The sequence below is a fragment of the Coffea arabica genome, chromosome 2c (genome assembly GCF_036785885.1).
Source record: "Coffea arabica cultivar ET-39 chromosome 2c, Coffea Arabica ET-39 HiFi, whole genome shotgun sequence".
Lineage (NCBI taxonomy): Eukaryota > Viridiplantae > Streptophyta > Magnoliopsida > Gentianales > Rubiaceae > Coffea > Coffea arabica.
Genome location: NC_092312.1, coordinates 2,160,194 through 2,173,723, shown reverse-complemented (window position 1 = coordinate 2,173,723; position 13,530 = coordinate 2,160,194). Strand labels below are relative to the sequence as shown.

The 13,530-nt window shown below is 38.1% G+C and overlaps 2 protein-coding genes across 3 annotated transcripts; both read right to left on the bottom strand.

Annotated features, from left to right (window-relative positions):
- Positions 1-5,195: 5,195 nt before the first annotated feature.
- LOC113724998 (silicon efflux transporter LSI2) lies at positions 5,196-8,499 on the bottom strand. Of its 2 annotated transcripts, none has more exons than XM_027247935.2 (4): positions 8,048-8,499; positions 6,386-7,731; positions 6,106-6,295; positions 5,196-5,764 (listed from the first exon to the last, which is right to left on the bottom strand). In XM_027247935.2, the coding sequence occupies exons 2-4, from the start codon at positions 7,556-7,558 to the stop codon at positions 5,499-5,501; spliced, it is 1,629 nt and encodes a 542-aa protein (XP_027103736.1). In that variant the 5' UTR covers positions 7,559-7,731; positions 8,048-8,499; the 3' UTR covers positions 5,196-5,498. The 2 variants fall into 2 exon arrangements, with proteins under 2 accessions (XP_027103736.1, XP_027103735.1); XM_027247934.2 differs by having other exon boundaries at positions 6,386-7,689.
- A 715-nt stretch (positions 8,500-9,214) lies between these two features.
- LOC113724997 (uncharacterized) lies at positions 9,215-13,104 on the bottom strand. Its single transcript, XM_027247933.2, has 2 exons — positions 12,776-13,104; positions 9,215-10,921 (listed from the first exon to the last, which is right to left on the bottom strand). The coding sequence occupies exons 1-2, from the start codon at positions 12,866-12,868 to the stop codon at positions 9,575-9,577; spliced, it is 1,440 nt and encodes a 479-aa protein (XP_027103734.1). The 5' UTR covers positions 12,869-13,104; the 3' UTR covers positions 9,215-9,574.
- Positions 13,105-13,530: the final 426 nt, after the last annotated feature.

Genomic DNA, 13,530 nt, shown 5'->3' with positions numbered 1-13,530 from the left:
AACGGACAATCCACTGATTTATTACGAGTTGTTAGATTAGGACTCAACCGGAAAGCTTGGCTTGGGCTGCTGGGCACTTGCGCTGATAAAAAGGCATGCTCAAGAATATATTCATAAAGACGTGTATAAAATCTATCAGTAGTATAAATGGAAAAAGTAAAATGATTACAGAGAATTGTTTATTCCTTTAATAATTTTTGCAACGGTGTGCTTTCCCCTTCTCATTGGTTCTCCCCAGCGAACAGTAACGAGGAATTAGCAATAAGGGAAGGAGTCCGTCCTTTGTGTTGGTGAATATCATGGATAATGATTATGGGTACATCCGTAAAGGAGTCGAACATCTTATTATGATTGAATTCTATTCGTTAAATTACTCGGAAAAAGGTTCTCGTGTTTGTTCAACAATATTCGTGAGTTCTAAATTTGTGTTCGTAATATGTTCGTTAAATAAAATTCTAGTTTGAATTCGAGCTCCGAGTCAAACTCGACTCATTTAATATAAACAAACCGTTTGTGAATATTAAGAATTAAGGAACAGCGGTAAGAATATAATACAAATCTTAAATTTTGTGAAATGACAATTAAGCCCATGTTCGTTCAATTATTTATCGAACCAAAATGTTTTGTTCAAATCCGACTCATATAAAATTTTGAAAGAGTCATTATCAATCACGAATAAACCTAAAACTAGTCGAGTTAGCGAACAACTCAATTCATTTAACAGCGCTAACTATGGGGTGTTTTTCTTAAATAAAAAAAAAAGCGACAAAAACGCAGTGATGATAGTAATATATTTTTAATGATTAAGAACCTGTTTGGATTGTATTTTTTGAGGGATTTTGAAGAAAAGTTACTGTAGTACTTTTTTTTCCCCCGAATGTGATGCATGTAAGGTGAAAAAAATTTGATTGAAAGGTGTTAGAAGCAACTTTCTTACGGGAATCTAAAATTTTTTTACAACAAATGCAATCCAAATTAGGTCAAATTTTTTTTTCTATACTATCAGTGTATATATTGACGAATTTGAATATATATTCCATATGCTGCGTATGTATTAAAGATTTAATCTATTTAAATCGCCAATCACCATGCAGATTGTACTCCTATCTCTTTGAATTTTTCGTTTTTTTCTTGGCAGGTGTACAAGACATAGTACGTTTTTTGTTGGATTTAACCTTAAAGAGGCACGCCCGCAAGTGCAACTTTTAAAAAGAGCTTACTGGGAGAAACCATAATTGTTGATTGCCCAAAGGGTAGAAGCAATTGTTGTATTATTGTTCTTAGTTTCGTCCGGTACAATGACATCATCAAATATTCAGGGCATCTCTGAATTTGCCAATCCCCTTTAATTTGTCCCAGCAAAGCTGCCAAAGTAAATGGAAAATCTTGAACTGGACGATGATTAATTTGATACTCTTTTTTGTCTCATCTTAGCAGTACTGCGTTACTTTTGGGAATACGAACTAATCGACAGATTCCCATATTTGTTGATTTTCATAGGCCACAATTCGATTGTACAAGCTGTACTTGTACCTAACAACACGCGGGGATCGGTCTCTAAGAAGGATTTTACGCTTTTCTTTGAATTTTATACTGTAATGAAATAATGGATGGATGTGAGTTAAAAAGGTCGTTAAAAATATGTCGAGAGAATATTTTAAATTTTATCTATAAAAATGTACTATTCAAGCGAGGCCCTAGATAGAATAAGAAGTTGAAATGTTTCAAGAAATTGCTTTTTTTTTTTTTTTTCAATGATGAAATTGTGCAATAAACTTAATGGCACAAAAAAGCTTTGATGTGATTGTTGGAATAGAATATTATTTGAAAAATAAAAAAATAATTGTCCCTGTACTACTTTTGTAGCGTGATAATTGAAAAATAAAAAAAAATCATTACAAGATGCAACAAAAATATTTTCATACAAAGAATTTCACTATCAAAAATTCGCGTAAAGCTTTACTATTAGCTTTATGATACGTACATACACGTTCGTGCTTGTATACACAGCAGATTTACACAGATGACGGGAGAAGATTCTTTTTTTTCTTCAGATCCTCCCAGTGAAAAAATAGGGTTAATTAAATTTACCTCCCCTGAGGTTTGACTATATTACCAATCAATCTCTATAATTTATCCAAATAACGGTCTCACCCTTTGAATGATCAAACATTTAAAAAAAACCCCCTTAATGCCGAAAATGCTCTTTTTGAGGCCATATTGCATTAAAAAAGAATATATTTTTATTTATTAACCTTCAAGTAATCCAAAAAAATAGAAAATTTTTTGCTTATTATTTTATAAAAATCATATCTTTACTTTCATAAATAGTTTTGAATCAATAATTATTTTCAATCTTAAAAATAAATATTAAAAATTAGATAAATTGAAAGAAAAATAAAAAAGAAGCAATTATTTTAAATCCTCAAGTATGGTTCGAATTTGTGGTTCAAGACATGTTGCGGAGAGCACAAGGCATGTTTTCCTCAATTTGAACCAAACTTCAGGAATTAAAATAATTTCTTCTTTTTTTATTTTTCTTTCAATTTATCTAATTTTTAATATTCATTTTTAAGATTTAAAATAATTATTGATTCAAAACTATTTATGGAAGCAAAGATATGGTTTTTATAAAATAATAAAACTTTTTTCTATTTTTTTGGATTGCTTCAGGGTTAATAAAATAAAAATATGTTCTTTTTTTAATGCAATATGGCCTCAATAAGGGCATTTTCGGCATTAAGGGGGTTTTTGTTAAATGTTTGATCATTCAAAGGGTGAGACCGTTATTTGGACAAATTATAGGGATTGATTGGTAATATGATTAAACCTCAGGGGAGGTAAATATAATTAACCCAAAAAAATACGGTACGGAGCGAGAGATGACAGCAGCACTTTATTTATTATGGTTAATGACATGGGACAGCCTCTAGTGCCAACAATATATTAATTAATAAATGTTATTACTGATGAATCAAAATGCTTTTAGCAAATTGCAAATGGCTCTCTAGCTTTTGAGCTTTAGAGATCAGCCACCACTACTGGCGGGGAAGGGGCGGTTGGGGATGTAGCTGCTGTATGGGGCCCCCGCCCCATTATTGACTCCGCCATATTCTTCTGATTTCTGTTCCAGTAAATCTCAATCATCGGGAACAAGACAGGAACCGTTGAAATTATATATTCTAGTACTAGTACCTCTTTACTTTTGATCGGTACAGCTATTGATGTTTTTGATAGCGCATGGAATCGGAGAAATTAAGCAGCATTAGGGGCATAATCCATGAGATGCCGAGTTTTACTTGCGTATTTTTAGGGTTAAAAACAAAAAAAACAAAAAAAAACTCCATGTAGTATATCTAATACACAGAAATGTCCCTCGTGATTTCAAAACATGCAAAACGATATCTCATATTTTGAACTAAATTGTAAACTAACAGAATTCGTTAAATATAACGGAATCCGGTAAATTTAACGGTAAACTTAATAGAATTCAATAAATTTAATCGTCGAAACCGTCATTTTCGTTAAGTTTAACGAATTCTGTTAATTTACAATTTAGTTCAAAACATGAGATGTCATTTTATATGTTTTGAAATCACGGAGGACTTTTCTGTGTATTAGATGTATCACACGAGACTTTTTTGTTTTTAACCCGTATTTTTATAAAATTCTAAATCATGACGGTACAAGAAGTTGAGATATGGAGATCAAGATAATTTTGTGAATTCTAAACTGTGATTGAACGAGAAGTTGAGATTTAGAGATCAAGGCAAGCAAAACTTTTATCTTTTTCCTAGACTAGAAGTGCCAGAGTTAGGTAAGAGGGCAGAGGGCAATAAGGCTCGAAGTTGAGACTCTTCTTGAATACTACAAGATTGTTGTAACTCCTAAGATTTAGAGGGAACGCACAAAAAAAGACAACTATTATCTACTAATTATCGTATTAAGAGCGGGGTATAATCTTCGGTCAACCTCAACCAAAAGATGATGGTACAGCTTTGGCGGATGGGAAATGTGGCCAAAGCGTACCAGGGGGAATGTATGAATCTACAGAGAAACAAAGACCTTTTGGAAGCCTCCCAACATTTTTTCCCCACCACTGCATAGGCCCCCAAACATGCTTTGGTTGGCATGTCTTTATGCCTAATTCCCAATTCCCATTGCCACTTTAATCTCCTCATTGCTTGATGTTGAGAGAAGCTTCTCACCACAACCAAGACTTTCACGAAAAACGTGGCATGTTTTCATCGAGGGAAGCTGACATTTTATTATCTGCTGAAAACATAATACTACTTGCTGAATAGCTGCTAGCTATCTGTACGTGTCTTAACCGTGTTTGCCTCTTTGGACTCGATTCCCTGCAAAAGCAAGTACGCCAACAGGGCTGATGGCCCTTTGGATGGTAGCAAACGGCAATAGAATACACCCCTTTTAAAGCGTGTAATCGGGCTAAGTTGGCAAATTTTCATGGAGCTGCAACTAATAAGCTTTTTAGTAAACTTTCTAGTTCACCTCGCACATAATTCCAGCTAGCTCAAGATTTTTTTCTGTGCAATTACGAATGCAGCAGTAACTTGAAGCAGGATCTTGAAAAAGAAAAAGGGGTACCTTCAGTCTAAACTCTTGTATTTCCGTTGTCTTGCCACCTGCAAAACCACCAAAAGGGGTATTACAGAAATTCGCGTTTTCCACTTTCCCAGTACAAGTAAGACTGAGAAAAGAAAGGACACGAGAGAAAAGCAGTAAAGGGGTGGCAAATACTAAAGGTAGGCAGTTGTATGTGGTTAATCAATCCCTTAATTCCTAATTAAGCACAGTTCTCTGCTGCAAAATTTTCTGGACTATGGTCTGATGCCTAATAAAGAGATACAAGACCTAAATTTGTGTATATACGGTACTACTTAAAAAGTAACAGAAATGGAGCATAAGGTAGCTCGTCCCCTTTCATGCTTTACCGTCTGTCTTGTGTCACATTGCAGCATCTTGGAGGAAGTTCCAGCTCTTCTTTTTGTGGATGGTGATTATCTCGATCGAGGTAACCAATCTTTATTCAAGCTTTTTGAGGAGAAAAGCATTCGCGTAGGAATGGCATAAACTTGCTGAAATAAGTCACCGTTTAAGCTAAAACAACAAGCATGGCTAATTCAGTTTTGCAGGAATGGCAGAATACCTTGCTTCGGTATGGAAGAAAATGCTGATTCCAAATAAAAGTAGATTAATTAGAGGATTTCACGTTTAAGTCGAGGGCGATAACAAATCATTTGGACCAGACAAACGACTAGCAAGACACATCCTTGGCCTTCTAATCTGCTTCTTATCTCTAATTTCGTGCGGCACTACCTGAAGAGACACTGACAAAACAAATGCAAAATGCTCTATACAATTTAGACCGGACTCCCCACACAAACTGTGCGAGACATGGGGCTCTTCCACGCCTCTTTTATTTAACGACTCCAAATTTACAACACAGGTCAGGTCATCACAGTGATTATAGGGCATCATCCCCTGATCAGTGTCAAACCAATAGCTGTGATGACAATAGTGGATGGAAATCCAAACTTGAGGTGACTCCAAAATGAGAGGTTGTAGCCGAAATGATGGGCACGACGAGCCTGCTCACAGACAATCAGGTTGGCAGCCGATCCTACGAGGGACAGATTTCCTGCTACAGTGCTTACCCAAGCTAGAAGGAGCCATGCTTTCTTCTCCTCAGCAGAAGATATTGCAGCAGCTGAAGCCGCCACGCGTCCCCCAAGCAGCAGAACTGAGACCATAACATATGACATATATAGCAGTCAAACTCAAATAAATGGTCCAATTACTGCTCCAGCTGGTGTAGACAGAAGGAAGAATAACAATTTGCATCCTCCCCAAGCCCCAAAGAGAGAGATGGGGAAGTAAGCTATGAATAATCTGTCTGATATCTGGGACAACCAGATTGGATATCATACCAGGAAAACAAGATTGTTCACTTCAGTAAAAATAAATTTTCCCAGTCTAATGATGAAATTCTAAAAATATACTTTATCCGATCACGTCATAAACATCCAGTTAACATTTGAAAGAAAGAGTAGATATCAGGAGAAAAACAAAATATATATATACCTGTTGGCACATTTGAAGCCAAATTTGACAGCAAAAGGATCACAAGAGCAAGAACTGCTATTCCCCCAATGTGATTAATCTGAGCATGCGGCTCCATAAGATCCCACAGTGCGCTGGGGATTCCTGTTTTGTTAAACCCATCTACTGTGATAAACATTCCACAAAAGAATATCAAGAGCGAGTATGATACCTGGATGATAAAGAATACGTATTAACAACCCATTGTGGTCAAGCTAATGCCATTTACTACTTTCCCTATGACACCTCTAGCAAATATTACCTTTTCTAAGCATGGCCTGGCATCCTTAAAATCAAGAACCACGAGAGCAAGTGCTGCTGTTATTGCTGTCCATGACATGTTCAGACCCAGTAACAAAGATATTAGCATTCCAAATGTAACGAGATAAACACAAGTCTTCCACAGTACTCTTTTCCATTTCTCCTTCCCTTCACTGGTGTAGCCCCCATTTTGAAATCCATTCAGGGGTGGCAGCCATTTTGAAGGGACAGTTTCCTCCCTTGTATGTGCAAATGTTTCACTGTCAAGCTCTTTTGGAGGACTTGAGTTCCCTGCAGGATTAGGCTCCTCACTTGGGGCTTTTTGGATTTCGCTCTCACTTGCATTTGCCCTGCTTCTAAGGGTCTCAATATGATTCCTATGACCATGGTTATTAGGTGAGCTACTAATGTTCATTGATTCCAATGTAGAGTTCCATTCCTGAGAATTCAAGGACGTAGGATGTGACATGGTTGCCGGCGAAAAACGGTGGGAACTCACATCTTCTTCGGCAACCACCTCCAATGCAGGGTCTTCTTCGTCCTTGTCGGCCGACAACAATCTCCAATACATACAAAGAAGGATTACAGCATTTAAAACAACTCCCACAAGCATTGCAGGGAGTATTCCAATTACAAAATCCCCAAACCGAATTCCACTCTGGACTGCTATAACTAAGTTTTGAGGATTCCCAATTGGAGTTGCTGAAGAGCCGATATTTGCACTGGAGGCTAGGGCTAACAGAAATGGATGAGGTGGAAGATTGTGTTGTCTTGCAATTTTCAGTACAAATTCGGTTAAAACCACACAAGATGTGTCATTAGTGAAAAGCGCACTTGAAATTGCAGATATCAAACAGATTCGACAGAGTAAGTCCTTGGCTCCCATACTTTTCCATGAAAGCAACTTGCCCAAGTATTTAAACATGTCTGCTCTTTCAAGATAGACGCTGACTACCATTGTACCAAATAGAAGACCAAGAATTGGAAGATCAATAGCAGCATAGGCTTGATCGGGAGTTATAACTCGGAAGATGACCATAAGCATAGCCCCAAGAAGAGACCCCGCAGTCCTACCAATAGGAAGAAAGGGAACAGCCGGGAAAACCGCCAGAACCCAAAAAATAACGAAGGCAACGGAGCCAAGAACCACTTTAACTGTAGCAGCCATAGCCATGCTTCACAACTTAGTAGGTATTAGACAAAATCCTTCACCACATATTTAAGTTCCTGATTTTTGGGGGCATGGCAAGTAGAGCAGCCTTTCTAGTCCAGCACAGTTTCCCCAGGAAAAAAAAATGCAGTCGTCTGTAAAACATTAGACCACATTAGCCACTCAAGCTAGCGGCACTGGACAATGATCCAATGGTAAAATCATTAGAAAGACAATCGCTTTTAAACAGGAAAGCTATAATTACTCGATCAATGGAAGTCATAAGAGTGCAGTCTATAAAAAACAACTATTTCAACAGAAAATATTGCCCATTTAAAAAGCTCCCAACAGATGCAAGCAAGATAAATTCTTCAACCAAGATAACAAGTCAAACATAGCTTTGAATAAAACAAAAAAATCAGAGAAGCTCGCTCAGAATCATGTCCCGTGTTGTAGAATTAAAGAAAAGGCAGAATTCAGTTGGCATTTGGCAAACCCAAAAATGGAACTGACCTGAAATTGAATAGAGCCCCAGAAGTCTAGATATAAAAGGTCGTATCAGCATCTTTCTTTCTCCATGTTGCTTTCTAGTATCAGCTTAGAGTTTATTGGTGGCTATTGGATCGGGTAGATTCAGCCTCTTTCTCAAACATAAATTTAAGCGTTGCATCGCTGGAGGTAAATCAGCAGGGACAAGTCATGCCCACATGCTTAATCAGCATCACTAATCACCACGTTCTTCTTTCCTTTTTATTTTCTCAAATTTTCTGTCAAACTTACTTTTACTACTCGTAGGTACTGCAGAATCATTTCTTGCAATAATTGTATGCAAATTGTTGCTGGAGCTAATATTTACTTTTACAGTTGCAGTATTTCTTTGAAACCGTTTCTTTTGCAGGTTCAATCCAAGAATTTGGGAGAAACAAATCCCATTGGTAAACGACCAGTGATTTTTTTTTTTTTCTGCAAGCAATGTTTTTGGTGTTATAATATTCTTGTAATAGATGACAAACTATCATTTTCAAGATAGCTTTGCTTACAGATAATTATTGCTGATATATGATCCCAAGAAGCAAGTTTCACGTAGTCAAGTAATGTTATCATTTGCACGAACTCTATTATATATCTGCAATGAAGAGTCAATCCTGTTTATAATATTGGATACAATATCAGCAAGGGGGTGATTGTACTGTACAAATTAAAAAAATAAATAAGTTTCTTCAAGCTTTCAGTTGATGACAGCTTTATATACCACTTGTCACCGTCTGATGGCCTGAGCCTACCACATCTTGAATTATTATCGATTTTGAACCTTTGCGTCGAGGTTTGATTATACATGAGCTGGAATCTCAGTGCTGACAATTCTTACAGTTCCAGGCATCACCTCACAAACTCCGGCAAGTAATCTCTTCAGTCAATCCTTGAATTTCTGTAGCTGGAGGACCCTGAATGAGCCCTCAAATTCTTCATTTCATGCAAGGCTGAACCATATATATCAGCAGAGATCATGAATGTACCTGGGTATTCAAGCCATACCCATGTTGAGTCAGAACTAGTACACAATTAGGACTCCAAATTTCCACACAATTGGACATGCGAAAAAGTCCTTTCATATGGAAAATCTAAATTCAGGTCCAAGAACAGAAAAGAGCACAACTGCATACTATGGGAGAAGATGAAGACCGGGAACGAACATATCCTTATTGATAGAAGTGTAAAAAGAATTTAGTGCATTGATTGATGGATCCAACTAATTTACAGTGTACAAATTGCAAAAAACAACATTGAACGAAATAGAATTTAAGATAATGCTCACTAATCACCACAAACTATTTTTCGTCCTTGCCAGTATATCTATTGCTTTTCACTCTCTGAGGCACAGCTGTGCAGTCCATTCCTATAGTCAAAACACAGGCTCATCAAATGTCACACTTCGAAAATGCTCTCAAGTATACACCAGCATTGTTGGAAGTGTTGCTGAGTGAAGTCAGTCTTGCATTCAGATGAAATGAATCTTATGTATTGTTGTATATGCCAGCATTAGCTGACACCAGGCTGGAGCATTGGGAAGAAAGTCCACTTGTTCTTGGAACCTAGTTCTTTAGCAGCTGCTGTTTCATTTGTCCACCACTCACAATCGATGGTGGACTTATCCGGGCTTTCTTGCTTCATGTTGTCAAAATTGAAATCTTTGCTCTTACCAAGTGAGAAAGTACGATTATTTTTAAGGCACTGCTTCCCTTCTTGTCCATCTAAAGCTTTCCTGGTGATATTGTGGATACTGTCCCCAGTGCAATCTTCACAAAAATTTTGACCTTTCTTCGGTATCGGATCAGTGTCAATGGAAGCTTCAATTGCTTTCTCAGTTGAAGGTTCACATATAGTGTCATGTTGCATGACCATCTCTTCCTCCACACAATTTGGAACATGCTCAGCAGTCAATTCAAAGGAAACCCTGTGATCCATTAGGCCTTCCTCATTGTGAGTTCCATTATCCGAGTTAGCAAGTGATGCCACCTCAGAAATTTGGTTCTCTAAAAGGTAACTATCTCTAGCGGCAGGTTCTCCACCATTTGGTGTTAAGGTTCCAGAACCTAGCCTTGATATCCCACCATTTGGCGTCAAACTTCCTGAACCTAGCCTGGAACCCCAACCATTTGGTGTCAAAGATCCAGAACCAACCCTTGAACCCCACTTGCGTGTGAAGAGTTCATAGCCAAGAAACTTGGGAGCTTCCCCAATTCGGAACTCGATGATAGGGCGTTTTTCAGGGAAAGGTGAAGAAGTGCCAGAATTGGAAATTGCTGAGCCCGGTGATATGAGGTGGCTGCCAGGGCTTCCGGGGCATTGATAAGGCTGAAACTCATACTGAGACAACGGGAACTTGATACTCGTCCCACTATGTCTTCGGTTGTGTGTCAAAGATGAAACAAGAAGCTGAGCAAATGGCACTTCTGGTGATGATGGTGTTGTAAGTTGCACAGGCTCAGGAGGGGGTGTAAAAGAGGCAGTAGATGGTTCAGTTGTAAATGCAGAAAATACTGGTGGTGATACTAACTGAGTCTCATGTGCATATGGGCCAATTGCAAATATGGAGGCTGCCCCACTAGGGGAATATGTGTTGACCGAAAAGGAAGCAAGGGGCAGAAATTTTGCAGGTGACTGGGTGGCAGAGGGAGGATCTGATTGGAGAAAAGATGCAGGAGAAGAGGGAGGGGCAATGAAGGGTATTACTATGGTTGCTGAATGGTTCAAATTATCAGGTACAGGAACAGCTGATCCTGGAACTGTAGGTTCAGGTACAAGGACAGCATTACCAATGCGTTTGCTGTTTTTGACAGAACCAAAGCACCAATAAAAGCTCCAGCAGCTTCCCCATCTTCTTTTCTGAATTCAAATAGAAAGGAAAGGAATGTAAATTACAGAATCAAGTTACTAATTCACTTTGCAGAACTCTGAATCATTCACCAAAGATACATCAGGATTCTGGGAATCAGACAGAATGATTGTTTCCAGTCTGAAATTTTCTAGTAGTTGTCAGCTACAAGAAGAACAAATCAGCATTTCAAACACCTCTTCTAAGTAGTATCCATAAGAAGCACGAGAAGATTAAAATTCAGAACTATAAATCAACTGAGACAGCAAATCTTGGGCCACCAATTAGCCTGCATAAGCAAGGCACTGCTGGGCTAGCTTACTAAAAACAAATTCTCAAGCAACACTGTTTCAGATATGAACAGGTGATCTGAAGCACAATAAAACTGCAGCAACTCTACTGCATGAATTTATTGGGTGATTTTCATGTTTTCTAGCCACTGATGAAGCAGCAATCGAGCAGGTTTTTAAAAACCCTGAATTTTCAGGTTTAAATTCTAAATTGAGAGTGGATCTTCTCATTCACATGATTGCTGTGTATCCAAGTTTTGAAGGCAATCTGATCTTGCTGGCTCTGGACCAGTGATTTTCCAATAAATCAAAAAAGGAGGCCAGTTAGAAAAGCATGCAAATGCTATCAAGAAGCCTAATAATTTTGCAATGTTCTGTGCCACATTTTGACAAATCAACTGGATTTCCAAGAGCTTCAATGCAATTTCACCAAAGAAGAAAAGAATAAGCCTCGATAGCAAGCTTCACTCCTGATTATCAAAGCAACATTAACATCCTGAATTGCTTTCAAGCACCCTACGGGACATGTAAAGTATTCACAGACAAAAAATAATCTTAGCTTGGTTTGGGTTCCTTCAAACGTTTATGCACTATATCAGTCAGATCAGAAGACAAACTGAACCAAACATTTTATAGGTGCAACAGCAGCTGCCATGTTCTCTTGTCATACATGAAAAGAAGTAAAGAACATAGTGCTAAAGCACTGACTGGAAAATTCTTTCCGAAACAAGAATAATATATTAAGTAGAAAGAAGGGCGAAAACAAATGATACAAACTTTCAGGTTTTGTGTGTACAGTTGAAGAGTTTGTTCATTTTCAAACTGCACAGCTAAATACATACTTTGAAATACAATTTCCTGCTTTCAAGTTTGCTGAATAACATATCCCTAGAGTCACCAAGGCCCCAAATGATTCACAATCTTGAAAATTTGCAAACTCTTTACAATAGCAGAGAGATAGAACGCTTTTTGCCTGCCCTGCACTTGCCTGACATACACGAAAGGCCTCAACTAATTCAGGCCTAAGACTACTGATGCATACTAATGAGGACAAGATGAAAGATGGATATAGTTTCTGCATAGCAAGAAGGCTAGAAGTAAGTCCTCCAGTCCAGTCTTTCTTTCCCGGTTTTAGTGGATGGAACCACTGCATGACTGGCTTTTGCATAATTCTAGTATACCAACTAGAACAACTTCTATTATTCATTTCATCTTCATCTCTGGGTCAAAATTTGCTCGCAGACAAATAACACGTTCCAAATCAAAAAAGATTGAAATCTAACTTACTAGAATCCTCAATCCGCATCCCACCTATAACTCCATACCCAAAAGCACAAGCACCCCATCCAAGACATGACCGCTCATCAGTCTGACTTAAGTAACACAGCGCAATCAAGAAAGAAATGGACCCAAAAAAATGGATTCAAATAAGATATGCCACCACATCAGCTACAAGACGAGTAGCTTATTTCTATCAGATTTAAAAAAAAAAAAAAAAAAAAAAGAGAGAGAGAGATCAAAATTATGGTGATATACAAACGTATAACGTCATATAGCATCGATAAAGAGGCATACCTGGACCGTTGGCGGTTGAACTCTACTCTCAGCAGTAACTATGGCAGTTGCAGCGGCATTTACGGTCTCCACACTGTTATGCACGCTGCTCATACTGAATTTCGATCAAGAAATAGATATAACGTCAGGATTCTCGGGCAGAAGATCACCGGCCCCCGGCCACGCACATCGGAATCCAGTCCAACCCAATAAGAGATCACATGAGCTTGCAAGAGGACGCAGAGGCAAATGTAAACGCTAGAATACAAATCAAGAAACGGTGGCTTTATATATAGTAGTACATGATAAATCAGCTCCCAAAAGAAACAAAAATGAAAAAGAAAGAATGGAAGGAGACTAGAGTCGTGTTGTTTCAGCACTTACTTTAATAATATTAGGTGAGTGGGGCCAAGTGAATAATTAGACGAAGATTAGCGACATAATTAGAGATATATGGATAACGTCAAGGGGCACTGAACTGAATTGTCGAAAATGGGCTTGTAACAGAATCGAATTCAACGACGGCCGGGAACGGGGATGGTTGGGCTATTAATGGCAATGCGGACGCCAGGTGGATTAGACCTTAGAAAGGGGCATTTAATGTTTAGAGTGATTTATAGGAGGGAGGTTGTTTTGGCATTTGTGCGGTGTTGTGTGGGGGTGCGGGAAAGCACCAATGTTTTAAAAATCGGACCGTTTATTGAATAGGTGAAGTGAAAGGTCGAGATTCAATCGGTCGGACCGGTTCAATCTCGATTCAATAAATTTTTAAAAAA